Here is an 18,431-nt window from a genome sequence, read left to right on the forward strand (position 1 = left end):
GAGCGATTTTACGCGCAGCAGGGAGTTAATTACGACAGGACACGACGACACTTGGACGGTGTGGTGGACACAAGGACATTCGTCACTGTTAGAGAACAGGACACGCCGAGCGGATGTGGACACGTCGCTGCTACGTCGGTTGTGCTCTCAACTGATAAAAGCCCAGCAGTCCCAGTGGTTTGAGAGACTAGATGGGACACAGAATAGAACAGAATAGAACGGAATGAGATAAATGGGATGAGTTGAGTTTGAAAATCAAGAGTGGATGAAACAGTTTAATCGAGAGGGCTTGAGAGGTGAACGAGTATAAAAGAGGGATCTCAAGTTGTAGTGAACAAAGACAATAAGACAACGAGTAGGACCAAGAGGTTCAAGGATAACAAGAACCAAGTGTCCATTTCATTAAATTAGTTGACTCGCTTTCTCATTATATTGACCATCTTAATTAAAAATTCGATTACTCTGTCTTGTTTATTGACTCTTAACCTTAGTTTCAAATTTATAACCATTAGAACCACTTGTGTTACCGTATTATTTTAATTAAAGGGAGCCGTTGGTTTTTTATTCGTTAGATACACTGATACACTCGCACTGTGATCAAATTAGAGACAAATATTTTTATTAATGGTCGCATATATGTTAGCGCAATTTATTTTATTCAAAATCGCACTTCCCTTGTTTACCTGTTCATAATCAATACACTAGTCAATAAAATACTTAATATTTTATTTATATTAATAAATATTTTTTAAAATGCGTTCCTCATTAGTGCGTTTAGAAAAATGTATGTCGTTCATAGACACCGGCATGCAAAAAATTTTAATTTATATAAATTATTGATTACTTTAAACTTTGAATTTTAATACATATATATTTACTATATGAAATTTTTTATCACAGTTATCTGTAAGGCATCCACACCCTATGTTGTTTTTTTTTTTTTACAATAGTTTCCATAAATATTTAAATTTAAATTTACTAAAAATTTTTCCCTATTTTTTATTGTAAATAGAAATTCAAAATTTAATTTTTCTTATTTAATAATTTATGGAATTCGGTCTAGAATGTTAGCGAAATTTATTTGATTTTTTTTTTTTTAAATTTATGAGCGAGTTATTTCTAGAATATTTTTTCATATTTATGATAATTAAATATAAATATATGAGCACGAGCTTTGGGTGTAATTTAAAAGTAAATATTATATAAGGGAAAACGCTCGTGACATATATTTATATACCTTTATATATTTAAGTAAATATGCCATCCCATTAGACGCTAGCTGCTATGCCGCGGCTGCTGAGATGGGCTGCCCGCTGCCAGCACTGATAATTTCTTCGGCCCTTTCTAACGCGTATCAACGTGACGCTAAATTATTTATATTGCATTTTGTTAAACAACAACAAAAAATATAGATATATATCCAAATACTTGAACAGATATTTTTACACAAGTTGGGTAAAAACGCGAGTGAAAAAAATAAAAGAGTAAATACCTGACCTCTGCACAAGACGGTCGGTGATGAGAGTACTAAGTTGACATGATGTCTTCCACATTCCCTTCCGTGCAACACTCACCTTATATAATTAATTGGTACTTCACAAAACCCACTCTTAAACGCAACTGATCCAAGAATCTGGAACAATTATTTTAAAAAAAAAATTTTTTTATTTTATAATTTTAATTGTTATTATTATTTTAATAATTAGACTAAGTTTAACATAATTTTTTCTAGCCTGGACTAACAACCGTTGATTTGGTTCCGTGCAGGGTAGGAGCTATTCTTCATACAACGTTTTTTTACTTTATTTATTTTTTTTTTTTTTTTCAGGAAAAATTTAAAAAATTCACTTGATTTTTTCACGTTCTTTATTCTCTAATTAAGACAAGATTACAAAAAACAATAATTTTAATTTTCAGAAAAAAAAAATTAAATATTTGGCGGTGACAAAAAAATAAAAAAATAAAGGACATGAAAAAATGGTGATAGACGTAAAAAGGTGGATATGTTGTTAAATAAAATTTGTTGGAGATATGATCGTGCAGCAAGCCGCTTGGTATTTTTGTTGATTCCAGGTCCACCCGTAGAAGTTGGCGTCACCATGTATGTCCTCAGCATCAGTTCTGTGTCGGAGGTGTTGATGGTACGGTGCCTCTTAATCGTACAACTCACGTCAACTTAATCGCTCGCTCGATCCTATCCTTTGTCTTGATCCTTAAACTTTTTTTTATTTTTATTTTTTTCTCGTAGCATCCACGTCAATTCGCCCCAAACAAAACCTCAATCCGCTACTTCAACTTTAATCCCTTTCTAGGTCGTTTGTAGTTACTCCCAAACCAACACATCTATCTTTCTATCTATCTATCTATCTATATACGTTTTTTTATATATTTTTTTTTTCACTGACAACCACTGACATCTCTTCATCTCCTATACGTATCACCCTACTTCTTTTACCTTTTTTGCTCCTCACAATTTCTATTATTTTTTTTTTTTATTATTTTTAAAAGAAGGTACGATCGTAACTGACAGTGATACCTCTTCTTAAAATCTCTTCACTTCAAAAGAACCTATTTTAACGTCATAATCACATTTTACAAGCTTTACCGTAACCATTCCTTGTCGTACACATTTTTTTATATAAAGAATTTCAAATTTATTCCATTTTAAACAAATCCTCATATTTATTTTTTATATTAAATATTTTCACAGATTTAAAAAAAAAAAAATTATCTATTAACTTGAAAACTTTATAATAAATTATTAAGATATGACAGGTAAATTAAAATTAAAACTATAATTGGCTTTACTCAATTACCATTTTAAGTTAAAAAAAACTAAAGATCGTACCTCCTTTTACTAAATAAATAAAATTGAAATAACGAGCAAGCGTCAATTTTGTGTGTTAAATGTTTAAACTTTTATGAGTAAGGTAGAAAAGATTGCAAATTGTTAAATGTGTTGAATGCCTGTGTTTTAATTATTGTTTTTATCGCGAGTATTTAGTTGATGCTTGCTCGTGTCCTTTTTTTGTTCAAAAACAAATCCCACGGATCAACATTAATCCACCAAAGTACTAGTTATTTGTTTGAGTAATTAAATACAAAAACACTGAAGACGCTGAAAAAAAAAAAAAAAAAAAAAAAAACTAACAATATTTTTAGCTCGTCACGGCTGTTTGGTTGGCTGTACTGTTACAAGGGAACCTTGCTACGTTCCACAGTCTTCGCAAGATTCACATTTTATTAATTATTATTATTATATTTATACAATTTCGTTTACCATATCTATTGTGATTGATTGCGTCTTTGTGTATACAATTAATTAATTAATTAATTAATTAATTTATACATAAACAATTGTGTGTTACAATGCATGGCCAAACCCGCGAAGCTCGAGTTAAATCAACAAAACAGCAGCCACATTTTAATCGACAAGCTAATTAATTTATATAAAGTAGCTTTGGGGTATTTAATTATTATTAAAATTAAACTATTTAAGTCCTTTGAGTTTTTAAAATAAATCCGGCCTATAGTTTACAGACTTGTTTTACAAATTTATCAACAATAATTATTATTATCATTATTATTATAAATTTATCGAGCAATTAATAAAACAGTTTGTTGTTTGGAAAGATTTAATAATTAAGTCTTGAAGTTTGTTTGAGTTTATTCTCTCATTGAGATGGTGGTAATAAGGAAGAAGAGATACTTGAGATAAAGACTAAAGAGTTTAGTACATGTATGTAAGTTCAAATCCCAACAAGTCTTGAAACTATAGCGCCGGCGAACAAGGAATCGGAGGAACTCGAATACTCCAAGGAGTATAAAGGCGGGCAGGCAGACGTCTTTAATGTCTGGCCTGTACTCTAACGAGCCAAACCTCTAATGGAAAACCGTTACGTTACGTTACGTTACGTTACGCTCTGGCTTGGACCGGAAGTCGAAGATAATTTCTCGGGCTTGGCACTCGCTACGAATTTCATTAGATCTTTCTACCTCTACCTCTATCTCTATCTCTGTCTATTAAATATATATATATATAAATACATATATATAAAGTTTTGTTACATCTTTCTGTCACTATCACACTGTCTTTATAACTCTCTTATTGCTTTGTATGTCGCGCTCTCGCTCTAGTTTTAAATATTTATATATAGTAATTTCGAGCAAAGGCTTTTTCAACACGTATACGTGTCTCCATCAGAGTATGCATATGTATAAACATAAATATACATATACATATACAAGAGAGCCAAATAATTAGTCCTCTTGTACTTAAATTTATTTTATTCTCTTTAAAATTATGAATAAATTTTAATTATCTCAAAAATAAAATGAATTTTTCTGAAATTAAAAACTCAATGGACTAAAAAAAATTTGTGGTAACGAAATTCGAGCTCCGCAGGCCACTGGACGAACAAATGTTACATTGTATTTATGTAAACAATACATTGATATTTATTATTATTTATTTTTCAATTTTTTTTTGTATTTTTTTAGGTTTAGCATAATATTCTGTATTTATTATGATATATTCCAGTAGCATTCGACTGAAGTTCCGGTTTGTACATTCAGATTCAAATTTAAAATCGACCGCAAAAAAAAATTATAATAATAAAAAAAAAAAAATTGAATAAAAAATTTTGAATCAACCATAAAGGCATTGTTATGAAAAATATTTTTGCTTTTTAAATGTAAATTGAAGCACTTAGAATCATAATAGACAAAAAAAAAATTAGGCTTAATTTGGATATACGGAAGTAGGAAAAAGTGCCGGAGAAAGAGAGAAACCTCGAGAGGTGTTTCGAAGGGCTGCTTTTATGACAAATATCAGGATATAAAGTGGACATTTGATTGTAACTGAAACTGAATGTACGAGACTGGACCCCAGGTGTTGAGCCCTGTGCGGAAACCAAATCAAATAATCGACACTGTCACCTGGAACGTGACTCGCGATTTCTCTTGTTCTCCAAATTATAAATCGATCCTATCCCAATACTTTTCCTACTAAATTTATAAATAAACAAACGTAAATAAATAAATAAATAAATAAAATTTTAAATATGTAAATTTGCCCGTTAATTTGATTTTTCATATCTCTTACACGAATCACCAACGAAATATATAAATTCATTAATTTATTTATTAATCTGTAAATTAATAAATAAATTAGAGTAATAAATATAATTGTTGGTTATTGATGTGTAGAGCTGATACAAAATTGCATCCCACACACGAGGACCCCGTGGATTGCAAAATAAAAAAACCTCGAAAATGACTCGGGTTACGATTTAAAAAAATTTTTTAAATAATTAATGAATTAAAATTGATATATTTAAACGAGTGGTTTAAAAACCAAGTAAATGATAAATAATCGACATAATACGAAAGTCGAGATGCTACGAAATCATATTGTCAGTGTGTGCAGTGCGCTTCTGGCCGCCGCCGCGTCATGTGTATGCTTTCACATTGCATATAATTATTATTATTATTATTATAAATATTTAATTAATTACCATTATCATTGTTATTTAGACTGTGCATCCATTTTGCAACTGAGTGTGGTAAAACGTGTTTAATTAAAATAATTTCAAAACGTTCGGTATTTTTTTTTTTTTTAAATTACATTTATTGGATTTTATTTATATTCCCGTCATAAATTTTATTGAGTAGTGGAAAATACATAATATTTTATATTTAGATCCAAAGAGGATTAAAATGAATGCTGACTTTCAGGTATAAATATATAAAAATTAAGACATAAAATAAAAAAATGTGTAATTGATAAAAAATTGTTTGTGAATAAAATTGGTTGGGTTTTAAATTTTTTATGATATTTTGAATAAATTTGCAATTTTAAATCGTGTGTATGAGCGTAGTAGAACCAATTTTAAAATTTAATCCCTTAGATATAATGTCAAACACACGTTTAAATTTATAATATATATTATTCGAGCTTTATTAATATAAAGCTCAAAGACATTTATTCATTAACAAATTTTAATATTTATGTTCCTTTTATTAAATATAAATTTATTACTTTATACTCTAAAATATTATTCATAATTCTCTTTGAAAGAACTAAAAAAAAAAAAAAAACATTGAAAACTTAATATTTAATAATACCGAACGTTTTTCTTGGTACAATGAAAGCATTCAAGTGAAAAAGGGATTGCGATATTATATTTATTTATAAATTTATAAAAACTGAAAAATTAATTTTCGATTGCTTGATAAGCTTTTGCAGCTTGTATATGCTTGTGTACACTCCACCGCATACCTGATCAACAGAGTCTTTATTTTAAAACCAAAAGACAACAATAAAAAATTTAATCAAGTAATTTAAGTGACATCGGATATTAAATTTATTGGAAATAAATTCCTATGACACGAACTTGTAATTTAAATTTTTGGGGTGGAATGAAAAATATATTTTTATGACAAATATTTGGGAAAGATTTCAAGAATGAAAAGGGCAAGTAACCAATAAGAATAAAGGGGTGAGGAGTAAAAGACAAGTTTAAATTGAATGAGCTCTTTTAACATCGATTTTTATTCTTTCTCTTTACTCTGGTTTTCTTAACGACAGTTTTTGATCACCAGCCCAAAATCATATTACATTCGTATATTATACATCTCTGATATATAGTAACATGTATACACCCAGCCAATACCCTTGGAATCCAGTAAGAACCCTTGTCAAACGTTTTTGCGTATTTACTGCGCATTAGTCGTCTACTCTTCCTTTACCCCACCCCCCTTACACATTTGCCTTAAACATTTTGTACCTTTTCAAGAGAGATTATCTAGGATCTCAAACTCTTGATTTTTTACCTTATTTTCTTTGTTGTATGAAAGTAAAACACACAGTGCTTTAACCCCCAAGCTCGATGTCGCCATCTCTACTACCACCAAATCCCCAGATACGTTTTTCTTACTAACGAGATAAGCGTTAAGTTTTTGTTCAAACTCGTGACCCAATTCAATCGAATTATCTTTTGTTAAAACTGTCTTCAGATATTGTCGAGCTAAGATTTCCCCAGTCGACTATTTTTCACATGGATGATAAGTGATTATAAATTATTTATTAATTAAATATAAAAAATAAAGATCTGTAGTTTAGCTATGATTTACGACAAGAGTTTTGATCGTTATATAGTGAACGTACAAAAAAAAAACACGTCGAGAATATGATAATATACTTATAAACCACAGCACACAATTTAGTGTCTCAGTTGGTGGAGCTCACGTTTACAAGAGGGAAAATACCTTATATATATACATTATATACTCTTTTACTCAGTTACGTTTGGTAGTTTGGTATCGTGATATTACGCTGTCGGTGGGTACCACCCGCGACGTCCTCGAGAACATCCCCGGGGATTGCCAGCCAGCGTTCGAGACGACAACAGGGCCGCAGTGCGCCTGGAGAGTCGCCAAATGCGTTATATCCAGCACACACTACTAAACCAAATCATACTGAAACCAACCAGCGTTCTACCGAGCGAGCAACTTATTTTCTCCTCGAAAAAAATTATCACGTGGACGAGCATCTTTTCGGTAAATTCCGAATCCCGTTCTCGTAATATTTAAATTTTTATTTGAATCCGAGCAGAGATCTCGACACGATACATATACGTAATATACTCGATCCATGTAACTGGCTTATATGTAAATAACTAGTGGTTTAAATATACATTTTCATGTTTTTTACTGTTATCATTGTTATTATTATGTTGTTGTTGGAGACACTTGAACGAGCAAACATCTTAAACATTTCTAAAGTCGTGGTCTTTTTATTTTTTTATTTTTCGATAAGGAGCTGAGAGACAAGAGCTGGAAAATGCCGAGCGAGTGAATAAGAGCCTCAGAAAATAAATAATAAAAAATGTCAAGAGACGATTATTTGCAGCCAGGTCTAAGTAGCCATACTGTTACGTCAAGTGGATGGCAGGTGCAGTTGGCTAGTTTATAGTCCACCCATTCTATCCACTCTCAACCCTCTTTAAAATGACAACGAATATTTTTTATCTCAAAAGTTTATTTTTATAATTAAAAATTTATAAAGACAAATATTATTCTTTAAACTTTACAAGTTTAAATATTAAAATTAAAGATATATTTAGGAACCCATGAGAATATTTTGTTTAACAAATTAAAGATTCACTAAGCAATTCAGACGGTGAATACCAAATGCCAGGATTATTCTCGGAATCCCAAGACACCCATAAACTCCGCATGTCCTCCTAATAGCCAAGTCGTCTCTATGTCCTTGGTTCACCCTTTCTTATACCAGGATATTACCCTCACTACTCCTCACTACCCCTCTACTAGCCTCGTCATCTTATTTTACCCCTCGAACACCATTCAACCCCTTACGACTTACAATACCATCGCAAAGCTTCGTTATCTTTCCAGCTGATCACTTGTCTCAAGCACATTCCCTCACTCTTACCCTATTATATAACCTAGATATATATATAGATATATATAGATACGAAAATCCATTCTACAAGGTTTTATTGAAAACTAAACTTTTTTTGACTCTCTGTACCCAACAATCCCTTATACTCTGGATCCCTTTTACCACTCGGGCCATCCCGATTCCCCAAAACTATACGGATAGTTGCTCCAAATAGTTGTACTCTCAAAGGGAAATGAATTGCGATAGCTGAGTCTACTAAAGCCTCAATGCTTCATCCCTTTGTTCTTACCAATATCAACTCTCTCCCTTTGTTACTACTCGCAATACAAAAAACTATTTTTACAACTTATTTTTTTTGTTTTTTTATTTACACCCACTATCGAATAAAAATAGTTTTTAGAAATTTCATAAATTATAATTTTTAATCTAATAATTAAAAGAGTTCAAAGAGACGTAATTTTGAATAAAAATATAAATGACTAGAGTAGGAGGAATAAAAATAAGTATTACCGCACAAGTTCCATTAAGCCCTTGACGGTTAACTTTTACGGTGACCTATTAAAAGAACTGTCGTAAGAGTTGGGTAAAAAATATTATTATTATTATAATAAAATTTATTTTTTAGCAAAATTGCATTTGCAAAGTTAGACTTTAAATTTATTTATTTATTTTTTTCTTTGTTCTAACGGATTTCATTTCACGTGAATGGGTAGAAGATAAATTATAAATCATAATACGGTAATGGATTTTTGTGTTACTTTTAAAGGTTTTAAGTAAGAAGTTGGTAAAAATTTACGGAAATGTATTTTTTTATTTATATTTTTTGTTGAGGATATCTATTTAATTCTTACGATAAATCGAACTGGCTATTCTCGGTCTACAACTTTAAAGTTACGACGCAAATAACTTGTCGAGATACCAAAGAAATAAAGTACGAAAAAATAAAATAAATGTGTATAGGTATAGGTATAAAGAAGAAGAAGAAGAAGAAGAAGAAGAAGAAGAAAATTGCATGAGTGAAAAAAGAGAGAAGGAAAAAATGTTTAAGTCTACGAAATGTATTACTCTCAAGTCGGGCAAACCGAGTAAAGTTAGAACAGTTTGCCAAGAGACCCATCCAGAAATGGCTTTATAGCCTTTCACAACCCAAAATCTCTACTTTCTCTTTATTTATATTTTTTTTTTACATTATTTATTATTTTGCTTTACTTTTTTTTTTAACATCTAAAGAAGAGGGGCGGGAAAAATGTCCATGTCTTATTTTTTAAAAAAAATATGTTACTTTAACGCTAGTAAGAAGATACAAGTTTTACGTAATCAAGATAAAAAATGAATATTTTTCCCATTTCGCGCGCCCTTCCCTAATTTATAAAAGCAGGGAAAAAAGTTAATCTTAAAAATATGAAAAGTACGTCAAAAAGACAAGACTTTCAGAGGACTAAAGACGTTTTTTAAAATATAACAAGACTCAGTTGGTCTTCAAGTAAAGCCCCTGGATTTAAAAGTGACTCGAGACTCGAGTCGGGCTCACAAGGCATGCGGTGGAGGGTGGCATTAGAAAATGCACAAGAGCGCATAAGGATTCTGAGTGTATGAGTGTACACTCAGCCGTCCCAACATATACCGTGCATACATGCGCATTAAATATACATATATTTATAAAATATTAACATATATATATATATATATATCTCTGATACTAATATTGTGTTATTCACTAAAACGCACGCACGTTAGTACAGCGCATGCAGCATGAATATTTCGTTAACTACTCTACAGTAAATTTTCTTCCTCAGCTCTTCATATAACATATAAATATCTTCATATTATATACATACATGCATACATATATTAATACATATGTATGTACTTATTTTCTCTACCACATACTTCCTTCCGTGACGTTATCACGTCTTTATTTTACTCCTTTACTTTTGAACCTACTCCTTGGAACGAGTTAACTCATTTATCTAAATTTAATAATTTATTATCTTTAGTTACTGAATTTATTTATATTTTGCTTCAAGATGGCCATCGTCCACTTTAATTTAGTAAAAGCAATGGAATTTCATTTTTTTTTTTTGTTTTTTCATTAATTAAAGTCAATAACGATTTATAAGATGAAAGAAAAAAAATTTTAAAGTTAGTAATGAAAGTAGCAAGTCCAAGTTCTCATGAAAATTAGCCTTAAGACTCTGAAGAGTGGCAGTCAATCTTACGGGTATCGAAGCCGATACTTTTTGAGAGAGTACCAGTAGACTAGCGAGAATAAGAGCAAAAAAGTCTCGGACTGATTTAAGACGAACCGGTAACTCCTTTCATTACCTTTCGCTGAACAGGATAGAAAAAAAAAAAAAAAAAAAAAAGAGTAGAATAAAAAACTAAATAAAAAAAATTTAAAAAAAAGAAAATGAACAAGAGAACCGTGTAGGATAAAATAGCTTGGCTACTAATGATCACGTGACTGAATGAGCGCCTCTAACGAGCGCGTCACTGAACTAAGACAGAACTTGAGTTTAGAGCTCTTATGAAAAGTTTAAACACAATTACTTTATTTCTCTGGCTAACTTTTATTTATTTTTTTTGTTGTATTTATCTCAAGATCAGTACCATTAATTTTTCTATAACGATCTTAATTATTTCTCAGCATTATTATTGTTATTATTACTACAGCCGTTAAGCCATTTACTCTTGTAACGACTGTTTGCAACGGTTAAATTTAAATAAAGTGCACGATAGCCAACTTGTAGCTTACCTATCACTCATCTTAATTTAATCTTTTTCTTTTCTTTCGACTGTTTTTTAAAGATAATTACTTAAGCCACAAAGTATGATTGATTGAGGTCCAAGTAAACGAAGTGGTCGCAATATTGTTAGATAAAAAAACTCCTGCAGAAATAAAGTCCTTAGTTAATTATTTAAATTAATTATGGATGCAATAATAGCATTAGGATGCATGTATACTAATTGCTTGTAAAATAACGCGATTAAAATTCTTTTGAGGGTTTTATATAAAAATAATGAAAATAATATCAAGCGAAGGAGCAGCAGCATCGGCCTTTAACTGCGGCAAGAAAATATATCAGCTAATAATTATAATAGTAACTATTTGAATAAAGAGTATTATTAAAGCTAATTAGTTTAAGTAGAAAATTTTAATATCAATCAAAAGATCGCGACGGCTTCGTTAGTGGACTATTTTTAATAAATCTGAGCACTCTAACAATTAAATATCTAAAGAGGAACGTTGAAGTGAGGTCGAATGAAGATAAATGTAAATCCATAAATTATGAATTTATCATTTAAAAGTTTGTTTTCCTACTACTCTACATTACTACGTGCATAAATATTTAGATGGGCTTATATAAATTTAGATAAATTACTTGCTATCCTAATAATATTATTCCCATACTATTATAATATTACTTTAATAACTATTATTATTATTATTATTATCATACTTTTAACATATTCATTTAGTTCCGTATCTTCAACGTTCATTTTCATCTCTCAACTTAATATATATAAATGTATGGTACATATGTATGTATATTAGAGCTTGAGAAATGAAATTACCAAGTCACAAACTCTCTCTCTAAAATGTTTTATTTTATGTGTCATCCGGGATAATATAGGATTTCACGTTGGATTTCTACTTCCGGCAATTTTGGACTGACCCACGGCTCGCATTTAAAAAGCGACCTGGAGTTGAAACGCTGAGCGTCGGTTCGGAATTTATTAAAAATATCTGGGTACCAGATACATTTTTTGTCAACGAAAAACAGTCGTACTTTCACATTGCCACCACCAGCAACGAGTTCATTCGTATACATCATTCTGGCAGTATTACTCGGAGTATACGGTGAGTATTATTTAAATATTCAAATGTAGTAAAAAAATAAAAATTTAACAAAGTAACAAATGAAATTTAAAATTACACAAAGTCTGTTAAGCTTTTGACGGTGAATTTACTTTGACAGCATTAACACAAAGCGGATCAGAATCAATTTAAAGGGGCTACCAGAGTAACGGGAGAGAAAGAGTCCAGGGGTGGGTAGTACACAGTAGTAACAGCAGTCCTTTCATCGAATCTCAGATACTCGAAGCTATTTCACGGGTCTTCTGGTCCCGTTGGTTGTATTTACCTCTCGAATCCTATTTCCCCATCTTCGTCCTCGTTCTAGTCATCGTACATGGCTTGGAACAGCATTCACTACCCTCGGATATTTCCGTATTAACGTTTCAAACTGGACTGTATTCAAAAGCCATCCTCTTACATACAAATATATATAGATATATATATTATACGGTTGGATGCCCAGTACCAACAAATTCTATACACCCTCTTAGACTATAATGGACATCATCCGACCGTGCAACCCGTTTCTCTATTTATTAGAACCTAAATGCAAAACCCAGTTTGCCAAAAGGATTTAATAATTAACATGCGTTAAAGTTTTTTTAATTTTTTTAAGAATTTATGATTATAAAAAAAAAAAAGTACTTTATGAGCATGTAAAATTTATGAGCAGATTATTTTTTATGACCGAGGTACGATAAAAAGATATTTAAAAAGTTATATTAAAAAATAAAAAATTTAATGCAGGGAATTTTCTTGGTCGATTTTTTATTTTTTCGGTGGATATGATAAGGGATGAGGGAGTGCAGGAAGGCGGGTATTGGAATTTTCATTGGCCACAGGCAATAGCGTCCATCATCCGGGGGCAACCTACCGAGCATTTAAACCCGGTTAGATGTACATTAAACGCTAGAAATAAACTATCAGGTATATCTTGAAACTTGCAAGTGCCCTTAACTACGGTTTTAACGATTGCAACCTAGAAACCGATAATGTCTATATCTTCGATTCCGTACGATTCAGACTAATTATCTTGTTAATTGCAACAAATTATTGCCTTTATATTTATATTTCAAGTAAAATGAATGCTGAATATAAAACGAGTTTAAAAAATAACTCTTTACAGATTTTAAATTTTATTTACACAAATTTCGACGCAATTAGATATATTTTAAGAGTATTTAATATCAAATGAGTATTAACGGGGCAAGGTATGTGGCAATGTAAAATATATGAAAGATTATAGAGGGCAGAAACCAAACGATAATTTAATGGATATGATTGACGAGCGAATGAGGAAAATGAGAAACGTCAGATTGCGTGCGACGGTCTCGTTATCAGAGCAGTATGATGACGGTTCAACCCAACACTAATATCGATTGCCTTTTAGTTACCCACTCTTGTTTTTCTTTTTTGCCAAGAAAATTTACTACTTCAAACAGCCTCAGTTTTTCTGTTTTGTTTTTTTTTTATTCTGAGGTCAATATTTGACGATTATGTTTACACAATTTTCATTTACGTTATTTACCACAGAGTATTGGAAAATTTAACTTACCCCTGCTTTTTTTTTGTCAAATAAAAACTAAAATCAACTTGATTGGTATTGACAAAAAAAATTTTCTGTTATCTTTAATAACAAAATGTATTTTAGTGTTGTCTCACTCAAATAGTCAATTAATTGACATTTTTTGAAAAATTTCAAATATTGATTGTAGGTATTTAATAAGTATGAGAAAATTTATTTATAAAATATCGCGAGCACAATTATTGGAAAGGTATTTAGCGAGAAAAGCCGGATTGACGGTCTGTCAGATTGTATTAATCATTTTATTGATCGTAGTCACAACCAAAGGCCACTGGATTTCAACAGTGCCAATCGAGTTTCAAAACGGATAAGCTACTGAATGACTGAGCCCACAAACGACTATTCGAGTTATAATTAGGAACAAGATTTTTGCCTTATTTTTGAAATGAGTAGTTCCAATTTTTGATATTACGGCGAAAATATTGGTCTTATTAGAAAAGTTTTCAAACAAAAGTTGTAGGAAATTTAATTTTCTAAAAAAAATGTCTCTTATGATTTTTTTATACGATCAATATTTTCATCGTAATTTCAAAATTAAGATTCATAATGAATGATTCAAAATTTGATTAATTATGAAAATCTCAATTTTGAAATTACGGCTTTTTTATTAGTCCTAAGAAAAAAATATAAGAGACATTATTTTTAGAAAATTAAATTTCCTACAACTTTTGTTTGAAAACTTTTTTAATACGACCAATACTTTCCCCGTAATATAAAAAATTTCACACCACTAATTATTAATTATTTTTAAATTAACGCAAAAATCCTGGCCGTAGTTATAATAAATCGAAATAATCAAAAATAGTATTTTTCTAACTTATTCAAATTATTTGTATCAGAAAAATAATTTAAATCCGTTACTCTCTTTCAGACTTAAATATTTCCTGGGCTTTAGTGAAGAAAAAAAAAAAGTCACAAGTTTACTTACCTACGGGTAATTAAATAAAACTAAAACGAGCGGAAAAACATATAATATAACCCCATATATTTATGCATGACCACGTGTGTTCACTGGATAATTTAACCCTCCAGTTTTGCCGAGTACTTACCGCTGTAGGCGAGATTTTTAAAAAATATTATTTTTAAAAATAGGGTAGACATGCCAAAGGGCAAACTGTTTCATCATACGACGCACTCGGTGCTATTAATTTTATATATTCATATTTACATATTTTTATTAAAATTTACAAGGCGGCTATGAAAATTTGTATGATTACGAATAAATGTTTGTTTAATTTAAAAATAAAATTTATTTATTTTTTTAGATTAACAATCACGGCTTCGTGTCCAATGAATCTACAATACTTCCCGATGGATCGACAACTTTGTCACATCGAAATCGAAAGCTGTGAGTAACTTAGAGCAAGAGTTTAATTTAAAATAAATTCTGACTGCCGATAAAACTGTGAATAGAAAAACTAAAGCAGAAATAAATAAAATTTGAAATTCAATTTTAAACAATACGCAGAAAATACTTTTATAAAGCAACAACAAAAAAATTCCACTCAATTCACACAAAATAAATTGCGCTGAAAAAATTTATAAACGCTCGAAAAAACGATGAAAAAAAAAAAAAGAAAAATACTCAGTAATTGCGACAGATTTTAGTTCCCCAAATTCATTTCATTTTCAGGTCACTGAAGCAAAAAAAATATTAAAAAAGAAAATAGTCGTCCCAATTTATATTGACGAGTAACAAAAGTTTTCCCTTTTATTCTATCCTCGGGCTTATTTTTTTTTTTCTACATACTTATACACGACGCAATACTTTAACTATTTTTTTCATCCTCGTCTTTTCTGTTCCGTTTGAAATATGAGTTTTGCATACAGAGACTCCTCCCCCGCTTCCCGTTATTTTTTCTTATTGTTTATTATGACACCACAAAATCACTAATTCACTTACTCACTCACTCACTCACTCACTCACTCACTCGTTCATTCACAAATACACACATAAATCATATTAATTTTGAATTTCATCCAGTGATTGTACTCATAATGATAGCACTGTGTGCAGCCAACTGAGCACATGCTTATCTGCAAATGTGCTGAGCACTAAAAATAATAAATAACAACTGAAATAATTAAAACTAACCAATAAAACTAAATAAAAAAAATCATTTGAATAATTTTTCCGTCTGACGAAAAACGGCATCTACTTCACTAACTCCCGCTACAAAGTTGTCACATTAAATTACACATTAATTTTAAATAATTCAAAAATAAATAACTATAAAAACACCAAAAGATACAAAAAACGACGTGTATCTCATATATTTTTATTATGAATATTATTGTTATTATTTTTTCCTCGACCACTTGTTTCATATCCAAGCTGAACTAATGAGACACTTGAACTACTTTCAACCTCTCCCTTTAACTCTCAACATTTTTATTTTTTTTTTTTATTCTGCATGTAATTTAACCCTGACGATTTGTAGCGGGCATCTAAAGTTCATTCAAGTCACACGGGAAAAGATCGTATAATATATAATACATAGCCTGCCAGAACAAGAGTATATTTATATACATATATATATATATATGATTGGTTTCTCTGGTGGCTTCTGGTGTTATTAAAAATTTCGTTCCGCCCGCCGGGGAAATTCATATCGTCCGGCACTCCACGGGGGTAATAGCAAAAAAATCCAATCTATTCACGAGATCCTTCCATGAATTTCTTCAATTTGAGATTGGTTATAAAGAGAAGGTACAAAAAAAAATTATTTTTTTCTTAATAACCAACGAAAAAATTTCCCAATGAAATTTCTTGAGGCTCAATCGCCAAGAAAAATTTTATTTATTTTCAAAATATTTATATCAGCTCTTATATACGTAATTATAATCTGTTTTTGATCATTATTAATCTATAACGCTATCTTATAGATTCAAAATATCTAATGCTGAGTATATTTTTCTTTAACATACATATATATATGCATTTTTTTATTCGAAGGGTCTCCACTGTTTGATACCAGAGTGTTTTAATGATATTTTTATAGAATAAATTCAAAAATTTGATTCAAACTTATTGGCAACGTTTTGTAATTTTTAAAAATAAATAAAAGTATCATAAAAACAACACGACAGCCTCTTTGTACATAAGCCAATTTTTTGCTAATTAACAATTCTATTTTAATTTTTGCCATGTACGCAATAAAAAAAAATAACAATAAATTAAGTAAACAATTAATAAAATTACAAGCAGCATAACTAATGCAACTTGATATTAAATGACATGAATAATTATAAGTACTAAATAATAAGCCAATAATATGCCATAGAGGCGTCCGAAAAGACAGCACTGAGCCTCGTGTGTGGGGGGGGCCACTGACCAAAGGCCAAAAATCCTCAAGGAGCCTACGCAGCCTGATGCCGATTGACAGATATCGATTTTATTTATATAAAATAACCGAATAACGCATTGTGCATCTAGCCAGTGCATGCGTTTAATTAATTATTTAACTAGATTTAACTCCGCATGATCTGCATGTAGTTAGATAAATATTTTCATCAATGAGCATTTAAATAAATTTAATTTAAAAATAAAAATCTAAAATAAGTCGGTTAATTTGTTAAGACGTTTAAAAAAAAAAAAGTAACTAGCAAATGTTAATGGTTGGTTGGTTACTGAGGCATTTAATTTTCCAACAACTTGCTGCCGGTTGATGAAGAGTGAGAGTAAGAGAGTTAGAAATAGCTGCGAGTTAAAGCGGCTTTGGAAAATGCCGTCGAATACTTCCGGTTCTATTATATACATATATATTTCAGTAGTTTAAAGTATAAAAAAGAGTGAGAAAAGTCAGAAACACTCGAGTAGTTGGTATTTTTTATTTTTCAGCTTTTCCTTTCCCACTAGTGTTTTTCCAAGCTCACCAGTTGGTTAAATTTGCCGCCGGGACTTTGAATTCTCGAGGTTTCTTCTTTCGCGATTTATAAACTATAAACTCTCTCACTCTCTGCTGATGTACCGAGAGCAACTTCGGGCCACGTATTCAGTTACGTGGCCAGGTATCGGTTCCATTTATACATATATATGTCTGCATGATACTGAGCTTATTGCATTACGTGCTTGAGGTTTAAACTTTCCTCTATGATAAAGCTTTTATCGTAAGTTAATAATACATTATTTAATTAATCTCATTCGCATGAACCTTAATGAGAAACTCAATCCTATTTATTTTAAATAAAATAATTATTAAATTTATTTGTAAGTTTAAGTATTTGTTTTAATATTTTATAAAATATTGACAAGCACAAGCTATTTTATGTGTCTCGTACTCTCGTTAGAGAGTAGTGAGTGCACGTGTCATTTCACAAGAGAGTATTGGTGTAGAGAAAACGCGCGAGCAATGTATCGTGTAGTTGGCACTCAGAGTTTCCGTACCCGCCAGCAAAATGTCGAGTGTCGGTATACGGGACTAGACATGCAGCAGCAGATGCAATTATGTCAAAACAGCAAGTGAGATAGCAAGTAGATAGATAGATAGATAGATGGCTAGATAGCTGGCGAGGGGTAAGCGCCCTCTTTTGAACGCGTCCCATTACTAAACACTCGATTC

The 18,431-nt window shown here is 30.7% G+C and overlaps 1 protein-coding gene and 1 long non-coding RNA gene across 23 annotated transcripts in view; one reads left to right on the forward strand and one right to left on the reverse strand.

The window, feature by feature from the left end:
- Positions 1-18,431, reverse strand: part of LOC130673039 (uncharacterized) — a 154,905-nt gene that overhangs the window by 109,356 nt on the left and 27,118 nt on the right. For all 3 annotated transcript variants that reach the window (XR_008990822.1, XR_008990821.1, XR_008990820.1), the window contains exon 4: positions 1,493-1,633. This is a non-coding gene — a long non-coding RNA (uncharacterized LOC130673039). The remainder of the gene's footprint in view (positions 1-1,492; positions 1,634-18,431) is intronic.
- The window catches only part of LOC130673034 (gamma-aminobutyric acid receptor subunit beta), an 81,007-nt gene that overhangs the window by 41,786 nt on the left and 20,790 nt on the right, over positions 1-18,431 (forward strand). For 12 of the 20 annotated variants that reach the window (XM_057477893.1, XM_057477907.1, XM_057477896.1 and 9 more), the window contains exons 4-5: positions 12,061-12,287; positions 15,135-15,217. In XM_057477893.1, the coding sequence (XP_057333876.1) occupies positions 12,061-12,287; positions 15,135-15,217 (310 nt within the window). Of the gene's footprint in view, positions 1-2,073; positions 2,142-12,060; positions 12,288-15,134; positions 15,218-18,431 lie in introns of all 20 variants that reach the window. The other 8 variants (XM_057477895.1, XM_057477902.1, XM_057477905.1 and 5 more) reach the window with 1 other exon arrangement.

Source organism: Microplitis mediator, chromosome 8, assembly GCF_029852145.1.
Source record: "Microplitis mediator isolate UGA2020A chromosome 8, iyMicMedi2.1, whole genome shotgun sequence".
NCBI lineage: Eukaryota > Metazoa > Arthropoda > Insecta > Hymenoptera > Braconidae > Microplitis > Microplitis mediator.